Source organism: Chelonia mydas, chromosome 1, assembly GCF_015237465.2.
Source record: "Chelonia mydas isolate rCheMyd1 chromosome 1, rCheMyd1.pri.v2, whole genome shotgun sequence".
NCBI lineage: Eukaryota > Metazoa > Chordata > Testudines > Cheloniidae > Chelonia > Chelonia mydas.
In genome coordinates this window covers 202,021,670-202,040,437 of record NC_057849.1, presented here as the reverse complement: position 1 = coordinate 202,040,437, position 18,768 = coordinate 202,021,670, and the positions used below count along the sequence as shown (strand labels likewise).

General features: G+C 42.2%; 1 protein-coding gene across 2 annotated transcripts in view; it reads right to left on the bottom strand.

The window, feature by feature from the left end:
• Window positions 1–18,768, bottom strand: part of GTF2E1 (general transcription factor IIE subunit 1) — an 81,477-nt gene that overhangs the window by 55,085 nt on the left and 7,624 nt on the right. For both annotated transcript variants that reach the window (XM_037909757.2, XM_007062066.4), the window contains exon 2: window positions 7,238–7,715. In XM_037909757.2, the coding sequence (XP_037765685.1) occupies window positions 7,238–7,685 (448 nt within the window). In that variant the 5' untranslated portion in view covers window positions 7,686–7,715. The remainder of the gene's footprint in view (window positions 1–7,237; window positions 7,716–18,768) is intronic.

Below are 18,768 nucleotides of genomic sequence, written 5' to 3'. Positions count from 1 at the left end.
ACAGGACTACGTTATATTTCATATGAAGTATGCCTTGTGAGTGGACACAGGGGATGGATCACTCAATGATTACCTGTTCTGTTCATTCCCTCTGAAGCACCTGACTGTCGGAAGATAGGATCGTGGGCTAGATGGACCTTTGTTCTGAGCCAGTATGGATGTCCTTATGTAAGGTATCATTTGAAAACTCATCATTTGCTGACCATTATTGTCCTGGTAAAATGTGTATGGCAACACTGTTACAAAGTTATAAGATTCTATTGCATGCTATTACTGAAAGACATGTTTCAAGACTGGGGAGCAGTCACAAACCAGTTCCCCAGAGACAAAATGCTAGCCAACACCTGAGCCAGGTGTCAACAAAACCAAATGAACCATCACCTGATTAAGTGGCCATTCTTTGGCAGGAAAGAGGGCATGGGCAAAAAAAAAAAAAAAAAAATCTACATCTTGACCCAGGAACAACTTGGGGTTCATGTCCACACAGACTTTCTGTCTCCTGAACCTTAGTTGGAGATGATTCTCGAAGAACAGAAAGAACTGTAAGAAGGGAGAGCAGATGCCCCAAATTATTCCTCCCTTTCTCTCTACCCACAGCATCCACAACAACTAAAGAAGAAAGGAAACAGCTTTGGACCAGGAGAGGGATCCTGACTGAAAGAAAGTCAGCCAGTAAGACTGCAGAAACATGTGGTGAGAGAGACTTTGCTTTGAATTCATGTAGGGCGTTAAGGTAGGCATTAGTTGTGCTTTACCTTTATTTTCTTGTAACTAATTCTGACTTTTATGCCTCATTACTTATATTCATTTAAAATTTATGTTCTGTAGATAATATATTTGTTTTAGCTAAAACAATGTGTTTGTACTGAAGTGTTTGCGAAAGTATTTGAGATAACAGGATTTACTGTTCAAGAGGGAACTGGGCACTACAAGACATACATTTCTGGGGAAAGTCTGGGACTGGGAGCTTGCTGGTGTTGCTCTGCAGTGTAATTCAGGAGTGGCTAGCTACAGCACTCATATACAATAACTGGGACTAAATTACATGTGGGAGACTTTGTGTGAGCAGACCAAGAGTGGTTGATCTCACAGCGAAGCAGTGTAAAAGTCACCCCAGGTTGGAGAACTGAGTGGACGCAGCTGTTCATCAGTCCAGATTGTACCCTGGGTAATGTCACAGACATCACTTCAAAATATGAGAGGATGGCCACCAGGACTCTATGAGCAACAGCTCCAGTGAATCATAACTGTAAGGCCAAGAAGGCCATTTCACATTCTGCATAGTGCTAACTATAAACTTGCACCCACTAATTCCTGAATGTCCAATACCTTGTGGTTAAACTGAAGTATATCTTTCAGACAGACATACAATCTTGATTTAAGGATTTCAAGTAATGGACAATCTACCACATCCCTTGAGTCATTCTAAGCATTACCATTAGTGTTAAATGTGTGTGCCTTATCTACAGTATGAATTTCCCCATTTGTCTTTAGGTGTAGCTCAGAGATTTGCCAATCTGAAGCAGAGTGAAACTGACATGATTACCAATTTCATTTCTGAGCAGTGAAAGTGAGCAGAGTCTCTACCTGCTACCTGACATAGCTCTGATCAGTGACAAAGACCCTTAAGCTGTGGTAACACTGCATTAGTTTACATTAAGGTCACAAATGGAAAGCTATCTTTGCAACCATGATGGTGAAAAATTTAAAAATAGAAACTGAAGTTCTTCAGAAGGGGAAGGCTTAGAGCCCTTTCCAGGAAAAATTTCTGACAAGCCAGTGATGAGCAAACAAATGAATTTTTGAGCCCTGCTGGAGGTTGTAGAGTTGGTTGTTTTTTTTAAATCATTGATATATAATATGTACATGGCCCTGTACAGTAGAGAAAATACAGCCACAATACCTGCTCCAAAGATCTTGCGGGCTAAGGTTATGATTCAATACTATACCGAATAAAGAAAAGGCCAGTTACACAGCTTCATGGAACACATGGGTCTTAGTAATTTTTTTTTTTTTTTTAAAGGTAGGACGGGAGAGAGCAGAATGAAGAGACATGGAGTGAGAAGTGGACAAGGGAGACCATCAAAAATGAGAAGAGATGAGAATGGGCACCACAAGAAAGGGAAATGGGTGGGTGGGCTTTAGTGCAGGGTCTGAGTGAGAAAGTGGGGAGACTGAATAGTGAGAGAAGACAGAGGCTTTTGGCAGATGTGTTTAGAATACTCTGGAGGGGATGAAGTGAGAAGCTGGGCACTCAGAGACATTATGGGATTTTAAGAGATGAGACGCTCAAGGCACAACAGGAGTTTGGTCAAAATCCCTTTCCTCAATAAGACATTCCAGGCCACACGAGAGCTCAGTTCCACAGTTACTGCCTTACCTTAGCTCAAGGTGCTTTGAGAAAGCTGGAGTTTGAAAGGTGCTAGAGAAAAGCAAACTAAGTGCGTTATACAGTGGAATGTTGCTGTTAAGCACAAGAATATGCAGTGCAGGACTGAAATTTATTTTTTTTTTAAAAAAAGACTCCACTGATTTTCATTTTAACATTTATATCTCCCCCTCCTTACACAGCTTAAATTTCATTTAACTATATTAACAATATGCCACTGCTACCATGCAGGAAACTGACAACACTAAAATAGCACCAAGATTATTATTATGAATGCAAGAGCAAAGAGTCAGGGAGGAAAGGGTCAACTACTTCTGATTCCATATAGCAGGAGAATATAGTGATAGAAGAAACCTATCCGGGTATCTACTCCATCCCCTTTCCAATGGCTACCCTTTAGAGTACCTTCTTTAGTGTCTTGTTCAATCTAATTTTTAAAATAAGCCATTGCCCCGTCTATGGGTGGATGTCCCATTCTGTACTAGAACATAAAGCCAACCCAATAATGCAATATGTTTACCTTAAGATTTTTCTCACAATAATAAAAATAGAAAGCAATGTCGTACAACAAAAGGATTATGTGACTATGATGGGTGGGGGGGGGGGGTAGAGAAGGGGGAAGGAGGAGAGAAAAAGATATCTCTCTTCAACCACAGGGAACCTTAGATTTGTTTTCTCTCTAGCTTCAAAACCAAATTCAAATATTATCCTGCTAAATACTCTGACACAGCTTAGTTTTTCAATAAAATGCAGTGCTTCAATTGAGTACTATAAATAAACAGAGCCCAACACAAGTCTGTTAAATTCAATGTGGGATCTCTAGCTTCTGTCTCTCCCTCACCACAACCCACTCTCCCTTGCAGTTTCTAGTCACGTAATTTTTCTTTCAGATTAACCTTGAATCTGACAACTGAATGTTACACTATGTCAGATTCACAAATATGACTGGGCTATGAGAAGGGGGAAGAAACATCAAAGGTGTGCATCACCCATCCAGACTCGATTAACCTGAGCTACAGAAAACAAAGCTATCAAATGCTTTTCTATGTTGGTAATGGTTAACAAATTCATCTTCTCCAACCACTGTCTCCAGACAGAACAGAGCATCTCCCTCTACTGGTTAAGAAAACACTGAAGCTTGTACTCTTACATATAGCATGTGGCTGACCCACATGAACAACAGAATGTACTTGCGGATATTTAATGCCTTGTGTTTTCTCTTCCGTACTAAAAAATCCATTTGAGGAGATGGTACTGAGTTATTTAGATTCTGACAATCTTGCAACACTTTGCCTGTAGAAAGTACATTTCTGCAGATTGCATGGTTTTAAAAGGTCACAGAACAAAAGATTAACATTTTCCCCCAGAAGCCTCTGTAAGAGATAGTGCTTTACTTTAGCTATCTGCCATTTTCATCTCTACCTCCAGCTACACTACAGCAGGGTGACAACTCCATGATAGTTAAGGTTAAGATCAGCTTTCTGTTTAAAGCTCAACTCTTTACTCAGATTGCCCTGAAATTTGATGTGTATCATTTACACATGGGATTCTGTTAACGAGCCAAATTTGGGGACATTTAAACCAAAGAGTTCCCGAGATACAGCCTGTGGCAAAAAACCCAGCCTGTTTAAAAGTTGTGCATCAACAGTGGAATACCATGTGGGCAATCACACAAAGAAAAATCTTGTTTACCCTCAATCATGGACAAATCTGGCAGATTTATTTAATGACTGACTTTAAACAGTAATATATTTCTTTTTTTACTTTCCTGACTGGTTCCATTGTTACCCTAATAGATCCTAACAGTAAACCACACACAACCAACCACAATACTGATAAATGCAAAGTAATGTACATTGGAAAACATAATCCAACTATACACATAAAATGAGGGGGCTAAATTAGCTGTTACCACTCAGAGAGATCTTGGAGTCATTGTGGATAGTTTTCTGAAAACATCCACTCAATGTGCAGAGGCAGTCAAAAAAGAAAACAAAATGTTGGGAATCATCAAGAAAGGAACAGATAATAAGACAGAAAATATCATATTGCCTCTACATAAATCCATGGTAAGCCCACATCTTGAATATTGTGTACAGATGTGATCACCCCATCTCAAAAATATATATATATTGGACTTGGAAAAGGTTCAGAAAAGGGCAACAAAAATGATTAAGGGTATGGAATTAGGGGTACGAGGAGAGACTAATAAGACTGGTACTTTTAAGCTTGAAAAGCAGACAATTAAGAGGGGATATGACAGAGGTCTATAACATCATGACTGGTGTGAAGTAAAAAAGGAAGTGTTATTTACTCCTTCTCAAACACAAGAACTATGGGTCACCAAATGAAATTAATAGGCAGCAGGTTTAAAACAAACAAAAGAAAGTATTTTTTCCACACAACACCCAGTCAGTCTGTGGAACTCCTTGCCAGAGGATGTTGTGAAGGCCAAGACTGTAACAGGGTTCAAAAATTAACTAGATAAATTCATGGAGGATAGGTCCATCAATGGCTATTAGCCAGGATGGGCAGGGATGATGTCCCTAGCCCAGGGGTGGGCAAACTTTTTGGCCCAAGGGCCACATTGGGATTGCAAAAAGGTATGGAGGAGTGGTAGATACGCTGGAGGGTAGGGATAGGATACAGAGGGACCTAGACAAATCGGAGGATTGGGCCAAAAGAAATCTGATGAGGTTCAACAAGGACAAGTGCAGAGTCCTGCACTTAGGACGGAAGAATCCCATGCACCGCTACAGACTAGGGACCGAATGGCTCGGCAGCAGTACTGCAGAAAAGGACCTAGGGGTGACAGTGGATTAGAAGTTGGATATGAGTCAACAGTGTGCCCTTGTTGCCAAGAAGGCCAATGGCATTTTGGGATGTATACGTAGGGGCATTGCCAGCAGATCGAGGGACGTGATCGTTCCCCTCTATTCGACATTGGTGAGACCTCATCTGGAGTACTGTGTCCAGTTTTGGGCCCCACACTACAAGAAGGATGTGGAAAAATTGGAAAGAGTCCAGCGGAGGGCAACAAAAATGATTAGGGGACTGGAACACATGAGTTATGAGGAGAGGCTGAGGGAACTGGGGATGTTTAGTCTTCAGAAGAGAAGAACGAGGAGGGATTTGATAGTTGCTTTCAACTACCTGAAAGGGGGTTCCAAAGAGGATGGCTCTAGACTGTTCTCAGTGGTAGCAGATGACAGAACAAGGAGTAATGGTCTCAAGTTGCATTGGGGGAGATTTATGTTGGATATTAGGAAAAACTTTTTCACTACGAGGGTGGTGAAACACTGGAATGTGTTACCTAGGGAGGTGGTGGAATCTCCTTCCCTAGAAGTTTTTAAGGTCAGGCTTGACAAAGCCCTGGCTGGGATGATTTAGTCGGGGATCGGTCCTGCTTTGAGCAGGGGGTTGGACTAGATGACCTTCTGAGGTCCCTTCCAACCCTGATATTCTATGGAGGGCTGGGTAGGGAAGGCTGTGCCTCCGTAAACTGCCTGGCCCCCGCCTCCCATCCACCCCCTCCCACTTCCTGCCCCCTGACTGCCCCCTCAGAACCGCCAACCCATCCAACCCCCCCACTCCTTGTCCCTGACCGCCTCCTCTGGGGACCCCCCCCGCTCCCTGTCCCCTGACTGCCCCGACCCCTATCCACACCCCCGCCCCGACAGGCCCCCCCGGAACCCCTGACCCATCCAACCCCCCACTCCTTGTCCCTTGACTGCCCCCTCCCGGGACCCCCATCCCTAATTCCCCCCCCAGAACCCTTATCCAACCCCCCCTGTTCCCTGAGCACCCCCGCCCCAACCTCTACCCCATCCAACTGCTCCTTGTCCCCTTACTGTCCCCCAGGACTTCCTGCCCCTTATCTAACCCCCCCTCCCCCTTACCACACCACTCAGATGAGCAGGACAGGCTTATTGGAAAGCCTGGGAGGTGGGCGGCCGGAAGCCGCACTGCCCACGCGGCAGTGTAACTCCAGGGGAGAGGGGACAGCAGGGGAGGGGCCGGGGGCTAGCCTCCCTGGTCAGGAGCTCAGGGGCCGGGCAGGATGGTCCCGCCGGCCATAGTTTGCCCACCTCTGCCCTAGCCTGTTTGCTAGAAGCTGGGAATGGGCAACAGCGGATGGATCACTTGATGATTACCTGTTCTGTTCATTCCCTCTGGAGCACCTGGCATTGGCCACTGTCGGAAGACAGGATACCAGGCTAAATGGACCTTTGGTCTGACCCAGTATAGCCGTTCTTATGTACAGGCAAGAGCAGCATGTGGTGAAAGGCTACTTACTACCAACAAGGACACACTGCTTTCTTCTCCTTTGAATTTGATTGTGATACTGAGCTTTAATTTCTATACTGCCTTTTACCCAAACATCCTTACAAGTATTTACTTTATAAATACTGCTCCTTGATTGTACAACTATATAAGTAATACTGCATCCATCACCAAAACACAGCCAACCACTGGGGCAAAAGTTGGCAATTGTTTAATATCTCTCAGCAACACTACAGAACAGTTGAGGTCAGGAAGGAAAGAATACCATGTTCTATTCAAACTGAAAGGGAAAAACTAATAAGACCATGTAATTACCCATGTTGAAATTTCAAGAAGCAACATGGAATCTTTGATTACAAATGATAAGGACTTTGGGTTTGACTTTTGTACTTCATTCCAATATTAGCACCTCTTGAAGCACAGTGCCCCCAGCTCCAGGATAACCCAGGAGAAAGATCACAATCACCGAAGTATGTTTCACTACTGAAAAGCACTGCATTTCCTGAAATTCTGGACCCTAAATAATGAAAGAAAAAACAAAAGCATTTGATGCTTGCACCATACCGGTCATGGGATCAAACAGCTGATTGGCCTCCAAGTCTGTGAAGGTGCTGAAACAAATAGGACATTTGAAGGAGGCACGATTGGTGGAGTCTCTCTCGTCTGTCTCAATCCTCCTCCTCATGTGGTCCAGCTTGTACTTCACCACATTGACCAGCAGGCGATAATTGATGAAGTAGTAGTTGTGCCGGGTGGTTTTGCCATCCGGAGCTGTCTCCACTCTCATCCTGCATTTGATGAACTTGTCCCCCTTCAGGGTGTTGAGAACTGCCCGCAGTTGCTTCCGATCAAACTTCAGCAGCTCCAACATGTCCTCCTCCTTTACGCAAGGATTCCGGATGAGGATGTCCAGCGCCAAAGCATGTTCAATGCCATAAAAACCACGCACCACATACTTGGCAAGGCGCTTCAGAGCCGCTGGGACTTCAGTGAGGACGTCTGGGTCTGTCATATCAGGTATGACACTGAAGCTTCATGTATACTGCAAGGAAAAGAAGACGGACTATAAATTATTTCCCCTCACTTAAACAGTTTTGATCCAGGTTACCAAAACCTAAAAAAGGAAGGATCACTAAAAATAATAGTTTTTCATTTCCCCTTCCCCATCCCTCAACACTCTCTTCAGGTATTAATAATGAAACTAACAGCACAGTACGATTAGACAGTGCACAGTTTCCACTGCAAAATGGGAAAATGTTGGTGATTTTTTTCTACCATACCACCTAATAGATTTCAGTTCCACCTGCTCTGCTGTAACATTAAATATCTCTTGCTTTTGAGCTTTTATAGAGCTACATGATCAGCTGAGACTTACAATTAGGAAGCAAGCACCAAAAGACTACAATGAGACACATCATCACACAGAAATAAGTCACAGTTGGACATTTGGAGAGAGTTTAATGAGGGAGTTCTCCAGGGGAAGGAGGAGTGATAACATGATGCTTGGCGTGAGTTTGTTGTTTGTCTGTGTGCTTGCAGTGTGCCTGCCTGCCTGCAGTTTATAGTGTGGTCTGTTTGGGGCACCATGTGCTGAGCCTAAGGCCGATCCCTAAACCCTTTAGGATCTGTAAACCAGTGGATGGGGCTACTCAGGGAGAATTGGGGGTTAAAAAGCCAGCTTCTAAGCAACCAGAGGACTAGCAGGGGAGTTTAGAGAGGGAGCGCGAGAGCCAGATACATCTCCATTCTCTAAATGTAGGCCAATAAACACTCTCCCCCTTCCCCCCCCCCACGCCCAGAAAATAGCTGCAGGAGTAAAACTAATGCAGGCAGAAGCCTAGCAGCCAAGTGGAGCCTACCCATTTTATTGCACTGAATACAGCATGTACGATTACCTGCCTTATGGGCAGGAGGCGTATGTATGTAGTCAATGCAAGCAGTTTGTATCACAGGCTCTTGAGGCCAGAGTAGCTGAACTGGAGGAGCTAAGAGAGGTACAAAGACGAGACTTTCCGGGACACAGTAGAGTGGTTCTACTGCCTCTGTGCTGTTGAGGAGGATGAAAGTCTCAGGGAAGGAGAACATTAAAGTGGAGCGGAGGGAAATGATCTCATAGTTGGGACCCTTCTTCCAGATGATGTCATGGTATCCTCACACACTGGGGGAGGGGACCTCAGTTGTTAGGCAGAGTCCAGTAATAGTAATGGGGGATTTGATTATTAAAAATATAGATAGTTGGGTTTGTGATGACCAAGAGAACCGCATGGTGAATTGCTTGCCAGGTACGAAGGTTGCAGGTCTCTCAAGACATCTAGACAGACTTATGTGCACTGCTGGGGAGGAGCCAGTGATGTGGTTCATGTAGGCATCAACGACAAAGGGAAAAGTAGGAGAGAGGTCCTGGAGGCCAAATTTAGGCTGCTAGATAAGAGATTCAAGTCCAGGAGCTCCATGGTAGCATTCTCTGAAATGCTTTCAGTTCTACCATCAAGGCCAGTTAGAATGGCAGGGCTTCAATGCATGGATGAAACAATGGTGTATGTAGGAGGGTTTTAGATTTATTAGGAACTGGAGAACCTTTTGTGAAAGGAGGAGCCTATCCAGGAAAGATAGGTTCCACCTAAACCAAAATGGAACCAAATTGCTGGCATATAAAATTAAACAGGGTCACAGAAGAGTGTTTAAATTAAGGGCGGGGGAAAGCTAACAGGTACAGAGGAGCACACAGTTTGGACAGAGACATCCCTTAGGGGAGGAACTCTTAACGGGGATCCTCTGTATCCTACTAACGAAGAGAGGACAGAAGTTGATAAAGTACAAATGGGAACTGAAGAGAAACATTCAAATGAAAAGGAGTCCCATTCAATTACATCACATGAAGGAAGACAACTAAAGATTGACAAATTCTATAAGTGCTTGTATACATATGCCAGAAATCTAAATAGTAAGATGGGTGAACTCGAGTGCCTGGTATTAAATGAAGATATTGCTATAATAGGCATCACAGAAACTTGGTGGAACAATGGTAATCAATGGGACACTAATACCAGAATTCAAAATATATAGGGATGAGAGTAGGTTGTACGGGTGGGGGTGTAGCATTATATGAGAAAGAAAGCATAGAGTCAAATTGTCAGGGTTCCCTCCCCACTCTGAACTCTGGGGTACAGATGTGGGGACACGCATGAAAGACCCCCTAAGATTATTTCAAAAACTTCCCCAAGGCACAAATCCTTCCTTGTCCTTGGACAGTTTCTGCTGCTGCCACCAAGTGAGTTAGACAAAGATTCAGGAAACGGACCACTTGGAGTTCATGTGTCCCCAAAATATCCCCCCAAATCCCTTCACCCCCTTTCCTGGGGAGGCTTGAGAATAATATACCAACCAACTAGGTAAACAAGGTGAGCACAGACCAGACACTTGGGTTTTTAGGACACTAAAAACCAATCAGGATTCCCCTCTAGGCAAAACTTTAAAGTTACAAAAAACAGGAATAAACCTCCTTCTTAGCACAGGGAAAATTCACAAGCTAAAACAAAAAATAAGCTAACACATTTCCTTGCTATCCCTTACAATTTTTGTAATCTTGGATGCTTATTTCAAGTAGGGCTTTAGGAGATGGTTTTTCCTACCCTGGTCCCTCTCTGTCCAAGAGAGAGCAACAAAGAGAGCGCAAAACAAAACCTCCCCCCACAGATCTGAAAGGATCTTCTTCCCTAATTTGTCCTTTTGGTCAGGTGCCAACAACCCCTTACAGGTAAAGGAGGGATTTTATGCTACCCTTAGCTGTATGTTTATGACACAAATATAGTAAAAATCTTAAATGAATCAAACTGTACCACAGAATCTCTATCGATAGACATTCCATGTTTGATCAACAAGAGTATAGCAGTAGGAACATACTACTGACCACGCGACCAAGATGGTTATGGTGACTATGAAATACTCAGGGAGATTAAAGAGGCTATAAAAATAGAAAACTCAATAATAATGGGGGATTTCAACTATCCCCATATTGACTGGTATATGTCACCTCAGGACATGACGCAGAGATAAAATTTTTAGACACCATTAACGACTGCTTCTTGGAGCAGCTAATCCTGGAACCCACAAAGGAAGAGGCAATTCTCGATTTAGTTCTAAGTGGAGCACAGGATCTGGTTCAAGAGGTGAATATAGGTACAGCTTGGTAATAGCAACAAACATCCGGGGGGGGGGGGGTACCAAAGAAACTCACCACAGTAGCATTTAACTTCGAGAAGGGGAACCACACAAAAATGAGGAAGCTACTTAAATGGAAATTGAAAAGAACAGTCACAAGAGTAAAATGCCTGCAAGCTGCACGAAAACGTTTTAAAAAACACCATAATAGAGGCTTAGATTAAATGTATACCCCAAATAAAAAAAAACAGCAAGAAGACCAAAACAAAAACAAAAAACCCAAAACCAAACAGAGTAAAAGAGGCTGTTAGAGGCAAAAAGGCATCCTTTAAGAACGGGAAGTCAAATCCTATGGAGGAAAATAGAAAGTTGCATAAACTCTGGCAAGTCAAGTGTAAAAGTATGATTTGGCAGCCCAAAAAGAATTTGAAGAGCAACTAGCAAAAGACACACAATCTAACAGCAGATTTTTTTTTTAAATACATCAGAAGCAGGAATCCTGCAAACCAATGAGTGGAGTCACTGGATGACTGAGGTGCTAAACGAGCACTCAGGGAAGACAAGACCAGCATGGAAAAGCTAAAAGAATTATCTGCATCAATCTACACTGTAGAGCAGGGGTTCTCAAACTTCAGTGCACCGCAACCCCCTTCTGATAACAAAAATTACTACATGACCCCAGGAGGGGGGAACTGAAACTTGAGCCTGCCCAAGCCACACCGCCCTGGGATGGGGGGGAGGGGGGCGCAAAGCCAAAGGGCTTCAGCTCCAGGCAGGGAGCCTGTAACCTGAGCCCTATTGCCCAGGGCTGAAACCCTTGGGCTTTGGCCCCAGACCCCAGTAAATCTAATCCAGCCCTAGCGACCCCATTAAAATACAGTTGTGACCCACTTTGGGGTCCCGACCCACAGTTTGAAAACTGCTACTGTAGAGGATGTGCAGGAGATTCCCACACCTCAGCCATACTTTTTAGGTGACAAATCTGAGGAACTGTCCCAGATTGAGGTGTCAATACAGGACGTTTAAGTGATAAATTAAAAAGTAATATGTCACCAGGACCAGATGGTATTCACCCAAGATTTCTAAAGGAAGTCGTATATGAAATTGTATGTAACCTATCACTTAAATTAACTTCTGTACCAGATGACTGGAGAATAGCTAATGTGATGCCAATTTTTAAAAAAAGCTCCAGAGGCAATCCTGGCAATTACAGGCCAGTAAGCCTAACTTCAGTACCAAGCAAACTGGTTGAAACTATAGTGAAGAACAGAATTATCAGACACATAGCTGAACACAATTTGTTGGGGAAGATTCAACACAGCTTCTGTAAAGGAAAATCATGCCTCACCAATCTATTAGAATTCTCTCAAAGAGGTCGACAAACATGTGGACAAGGGTGATCCAGTGGATATAGTGTACTTAGACTTTCAAAAAGCCTTTGACAAGGTCCCTCACCAAAGTCTCGTAAGCAAAGTAAGCAGTCTTGGGATAAGAGGGAAGGTCCTCTCATGGATCATTAACTGATTAAAAAGATAGGAAACAAAGGGTAGGAATAAATGCTCAGTTTTCAGAATAGAGAGAATAAATGGGGGGGTCCCCCAGGTATCTGTACTGGGACCAATGCTATTCAACATATTCGTAACTGATCTGGAAAAAGGAGTAAACAGTGAGGCAGCAAAGTTTGCAGATGACATAAAATTACTCAAGATAGGTAAGGCCAAAACAGACTGCGAAGAGTTACAAAGGAATCTCACAAAACTGGGTGACTGGGCATCAAAATGGTAGATGAAATTCAATGTTGATAAATGCAAAGTAATACACATTGGAAAACGTAATCCCAACTACACATTCAAAATGTTCTAAATTGGCTATTGCTAGGGTTGTCAATTAATTGCAGTTAACGCACGTGATTAACTCAAAACAAATTAACTTGATTAAAAAATATTTGTGATTAATTGCAGTTTTAATCGCACTATTAAATTTAAATTGGTATTCTATTATTATATTTTTGATGTTTTTCTACATTTTCAAATATATTGATTTCAATTACAAGACAGAATACAAAGTGTACAGTGCTCACTTTATATTATTTTTATTACAAATATTGGCACTGTAAAAACCAAAAAAAAAAAAAAAAAAAAAAAAAAAAAGTATTTTTCAATGGACTGTAGTGCAGTCTCTTTATCCTGAAAGTGTAACTTACACACGTAGATTTTTTTGTTACATAACTGCACTCAAAAACAAAACAATATAAAACTTTAGAGTCTACAAGTCCATTCAGTCCTACTTCTTGTTCAGCCAATTGCTAAGACAAACAAGTTTGTCTACATTTGCAGGAGATAATGCTGCCCGCTTCTTAATTATGTCACCTGAAAGCGAGAACAGGCATTCACATGGTACTTTTGTAGCCAGCATTGCAAGGTAAATAAGACATTTTACATTGTTTTATATTTGAGTGCACTTATGTAAAAAAAATAAAACAAAATAAAATAAAAAATCTACATTTGAAAGTTGCACTTTCTCTCTGCCCCCCCGCTACACCCCCGGGGCTCGAGGACCTGTCAACCCGCATGCAACCCCAGGATTGGAGGACGTCTCAAGCCCCCACTATAGCAGGCGGGGCTGGAAGTGGGATCCAGGGACCAAGTTTGTTCCCCAAGGGGGCCCACAAATATGTTTGGCACCAAGCCCAAAACGGTTAATCCGGCCTTACTCATAAAGATCTCTTCTTTCCAGTTAAGGAGAGCTACTTTCCAGCTGATGGCTGTTCATAAACTTAATTAGGATAAATGTCTCTGCACCCCCTACCATGGCCCTGGGGCTGGAGCTCTCTGTGTCCCTTCTCCTACCGCAGCCCCGGTGCCAGAGTCATTATGGGCCCCTTCCCAGGGTGGACCTGACATGAGCGTCATAGTAAACCTGGTATTGTTTACGAGACATTTTCTTAATCCAAGGGAATTTAAATTGGGATATTTCACCATCAGGAGACAGTTTTACCTGTCTTGGTGTTCACTTCCATGAGTCCTCTCTGTCACCTTCCACTTCCAGAGCGGACAGACCACAAATAAAGGAGGAGGATGAAATATAGAGAGAGACAGCCTGCACCAATATCCTGTCTTGTCATCTCTATCACAAACCCCTACTCTCCCATACCATGAGATCCAGGACTCATATTCTTCAGAGCTGACAGGGAGCACCATCACCCTGGCAGCAAGAAAGCCTTCGATGTTCTTCATCTGAGCACACTAATGAGCCATCACTGTGCAATCACTAAGCCCTGCATGTGACTCAACAGCTGCTGAATCACCTGTCAGCTGAGATTGCTTAGGATTTTGCTTGCAATTATTTATAGAACAATACCATGCTCTGCAGCCCAAGAAAAGCCTGCAAACAGTGAGTTCTTGGTACCTGACACATGCACAGACCCCCTCTCCTTAGTGACAGCTGCCTTTCTGCCATTACCAACTCAAGCGTTGCCTCTTTTCAATCCCCCTCCAAACCCCACTGTATCCCTTCCCTCCCTCATGTCTTTGCTGCAGCTGAAGATTATGCTCCTCTCAGTTTACCTGACCTGATGATCTTGGTGGCTGAGTAATTAGGCTTTATATGGTACAGTTCAATAATAAAGAAGTTAAAATTGGTCTATCCCTGGCCTCCTTCCTCCTCCTCAGTGCTTACAGAGTAAAAAAAAACAAACAAAAAAAATCATTCTCCCATTCTCTCCTGGCACTCCCTTCCCCCATGCTTTTTTCCTGACTCAGGGCTACATCCTGCCCTCAGCTTGGATACCGAATGCCCACTAATGTGAATAGGTTGCATGCTACAAATGGCAGAAAGAAGGCAGTGCTTGGATATCCATCTCCAACTCCTCTGTGAAAAGTAAACCCATGCCATAAAATCAACCAGATGGGGCATTTTAACAGTTAACTCTCCACATCCCACATAAAAAAAGTACTACACTGAGTAAATTTTTAGAAGTTTCCTCTTACTAACATTATTTATCTCCACTAGTTAGCATTGATAGGAGTCTTAGTGTAAATGGGCCATCAGTGTTCTTAACACTGTAGATCAGAGCTGATCTTAGCATGGCTACTGGACACTTACAAACACTGGCAGCCCATATAGGCTGGGCCCTCATCATTAATAATATGGTGCAGCTAAATTAGAGTTAGTTGCAGAAAAGCTTTGAAAAAATTCCCCAGTGAAACTGAACCAGCATCAGCAATGATGTAGACGGAGTCTAGGGTGCTTGACCTGAAATACATGGTTTACAATTTCGTTACCTTATGGTCTGTCAGGTAACTAAGCTATTTTCACAGGGAGACTGGATGGCTGAGGGAGACCAGAATACAAAGACTGAACTTCCCCCTCACCTCAGTGGTGATTTCTCCAGTGGAAAAATCCTGTGGTAAGAGATGGCATGAGGGAATCTTCCTCGGCACTGCCTATACCATGCCTATTTTGGGTCTAAACAGAGACTTCAGGACTCATTTCACCAGCATGGAGTCAAAAGGGGAGAAAAAAGTAACACTCTCATAAATGCTTATCTAGAACTCACTTTTTAGGTCTTCCTTCTCTGTGTTCATTCCCATTTTATCTGTTCTCTTTAGAAAATCAGTTTGTGCTTGATCCAAACTCTTGACTCTTTATACTTCAGTGGACAGCCCCACCTACTCAAGTGCCAATTTCCCTGATTTCTTCTATGCCATCCTCTCCCACACAGTTCTTCCATCTTAATAAACCTGCTCAGCACGTGACAGTATGAGTTCCCCTAACGCACTCTCACACTTTCCAAGAATTGCAGCCACGTGATGCAGAGATGTCAGCATGACATTGGCACTAAGGCAAGGGAAGATGCCTTGCAAGATATTTATTGCTTTGGGGGAGAAATATTGTCTTTGAAGAGAGTGAACACTTGAAGGAGCCAGTGAAATAGCTTGGTTTATACCAACTACAGAGCTACAAAGTTCAGCCCCTCCCACAGATACCAAAAAGCAGGGAGTCTGAGCAATCTTTCAATACAAAGTCAGGCCACTAAGGCAAAAGTGGTGACCTGGCATTTCCTATCCATGCCAGAAATGAGGTCTCTGCCCTTTCCAAGGAGATGACAACATGTGTTCCAAGTCACCTAGTGATGAGGTCTTCCAGTCATTCACTCATTAAAATGGGAACAAGTTGAAGGAGGAATATAACTGGGCTCTTGGAAACTCCCTTTGGTAACCTAACAGTAATTTGCACTTGACTGAACGTGGCATGGGAAATAGTTGCCAGTGACAAATGTGTAAAGACAAAGCTGGCATTAACCCATAAAGATCAACTCCACTTTTCAAACAGCCCTGTTCGCATGCCCAAATAGACCATACTTGCTTTAATCCCTATTTAGCCTCCTATTCACAGTATTCCCAGATTACAAGAGGATCCCTTAATAGTGAGGGGCCCAGGCAGGGGGTGACGTGAGTTTTGACCCAACAGAGGTAGCCCAGAAAGGTGGTTTAGGTCTCTTAATAGAGTATGGCAGGAGCACAGAAGGTAGAGTTCAGGCAATTGTTGAAACATTAACTGAAATATTTACTGCATTTTAAGCACTTCATTGCTCAGATACAGATTATAGTAAATGTAGATTTCTGCTGGAATAATCAACCACTTGCTCCATTAGGGCAGGGGTAATTCATGGCTTTCAATGCTTAGAGGACACTTCTTTGAACATGAGGATAAAAAACAGGTATCAGACAACTTCCCACTTTCCTTACTAAGGGATGAGAGTGGAAGCAAGAGACATCAGACCACCTATGATATTCTAGTGAAAGTGACACTGTCACTCCCATTAATGTCTCAGTTTCTCCAGGAGTTAGTGACATATTTTAAAAGGATTCAGGTAGAAATTTCTTTACATAAGTAGACAAAGCAAAATATTTTGTAACAATAAAATGCTAAACAACCCCTAAAACTGGGCTGTGCCATGGTTGTTTTAGAGTGAGAGAAGTAGGAAAAAGTTGCATGTCAAACAAGAATGATTTATCAAGACAAATTTACAGTTGCATGGGACTAAACTCTACTTTTCGATGAGCCTGCCAAGTTCAGGATGGATAAAAATAGATTAAAATAACATTTAAAAATCAGATTTTTAATTTAAATTTAATACAGATTTATGTTTTAAAAATAAAACAATTTAAAGTTAATTTGAAATTGACAACCTACTTTAACATCTAACATTATAATCTATTAAAATCATTTAAATTAAACATAAAAAATTATATTAAGCAGTACGTTTGCTGCCAAGTTTTAAAGAAAACTAAACCACTGAACTGGTGGGAAGTCACTGGCTAAGCACCCGGAGCCAGAGTTTGTTGAAGTGCTAACCCAGTTTTTGATAGCAGTAGCCTCTTCTGCAGGTGCAGAGAGAATATTTTTTTCATTTCTGTGTATTCAACCAGTTCAGTTCAATGACTAGTTCATTCAGAGTTAAGAAACCGATTAGGAGTTGAAAAAGTGGGAAAGCTTATTTTCCTTTTCCAATCTAAGAATAAAAACAAAGTGTGAGAGGATGAGATCCATTAGTTCTAAAATCCTGAAGGAAACAGTGACCAGAAACAATCAGTTCAACTCACTAACTACATATAATGCTTCCTTTGTTTAATAAGTCAGTTTTAAATGCAAAACATGTTTGATAAATTTCTTACGTGCCTAGCTTTTTAAGGTAGTTTTATTAAATAAAGAAATAAAATAATGTTTTTGTGCATTTGACTGAATTTGAATTTCCATCCAAATAGAGCTTGACACAAAATAATCACCAAAAAACCCCCAACCAATCTAGTAAACAAGAAATGCATCAGAACTTGAATGTAAAATTTAAGAATCTTAATAAATGTAAGTTAAACTGTATAACTGTTTAAATAAATGTGCTAAGGTATAATGCATTAGGGATGTAAATACCATTTAAAAAGTTAACCGTTAAATAACATATTTTAATCATTTAAAACAGTTAAGCAATTAAGCACCTGGGGACGATCCTGCCAGCTGGCATGGCTGGGACTGGAGCTGATCTGCCTGCGTGGCTGAGGCCTGCTCCGGCCAGCCAGGGGCCACTGGGGCTGGCGCAGGGTTAACGGTTAAGACGGGTTAACGGTTAAGACAGGTTAACCGGTAAGACTATTGCTTACCGGTTAACCTTTTACATCCCTATAATGCATCCTCCTGGTTATCAAAAAGAAGCACCAAAATTTAGTGTTAAGGCTATATTCAGTTGCAAAAAATTAACATTTAATGGCTTACCAACTAATGAGAATCATTAGGAAAATAACTAAAAAGCATAAATGCAAAACAATTAAAACTATTATTTAAATCAATGTTTCCTGCTTGCTGGCTTAAATCATCATTAAAATTGGTGATTTAAATTGCTTTGATGTCAATCAATCCACCCTGCCCAGGCTCTCCCTTAAGTCACTGTAAATCAAGGGTGCATGTGAAGGCAGACTCTGCTGTAGGCCTTTATTTATTCAGATTCATTAATTGTGCTTATTTCAGGCTCTAGGCACCTTATAACATTTCTATGAAGACCTATTTTAAATAAAGCATGTCACAGCTGAGCGAAGGGCGAAACCCATAGTTTCAAAAGAAGCAATTCTTCCCTCCCCACAAAAAAATTCTGACCTCAAATATCCGCTCTCATAATCATCCCCCCCGTCAGCAAAAGACTAGCTGGGAGGGGAAGTATCTAATGACATGTCCAAAAGTCACTAAATACAGGTTGCTGTGGAACAAGGAGGGCACAGAGTTCCAAGGACAAGAACCCCTCACCTAACGTATCCTGCCACCAGCCCCCCTCCTATTTGAATCAACATATCTACAGTAAAAAGAAAAGGAGTACTTGTGGCACCTTAGAGACTAACCAGTTTATTTGAGCATGAGCTTTCGTGAGCTACAGCTCACTTCAT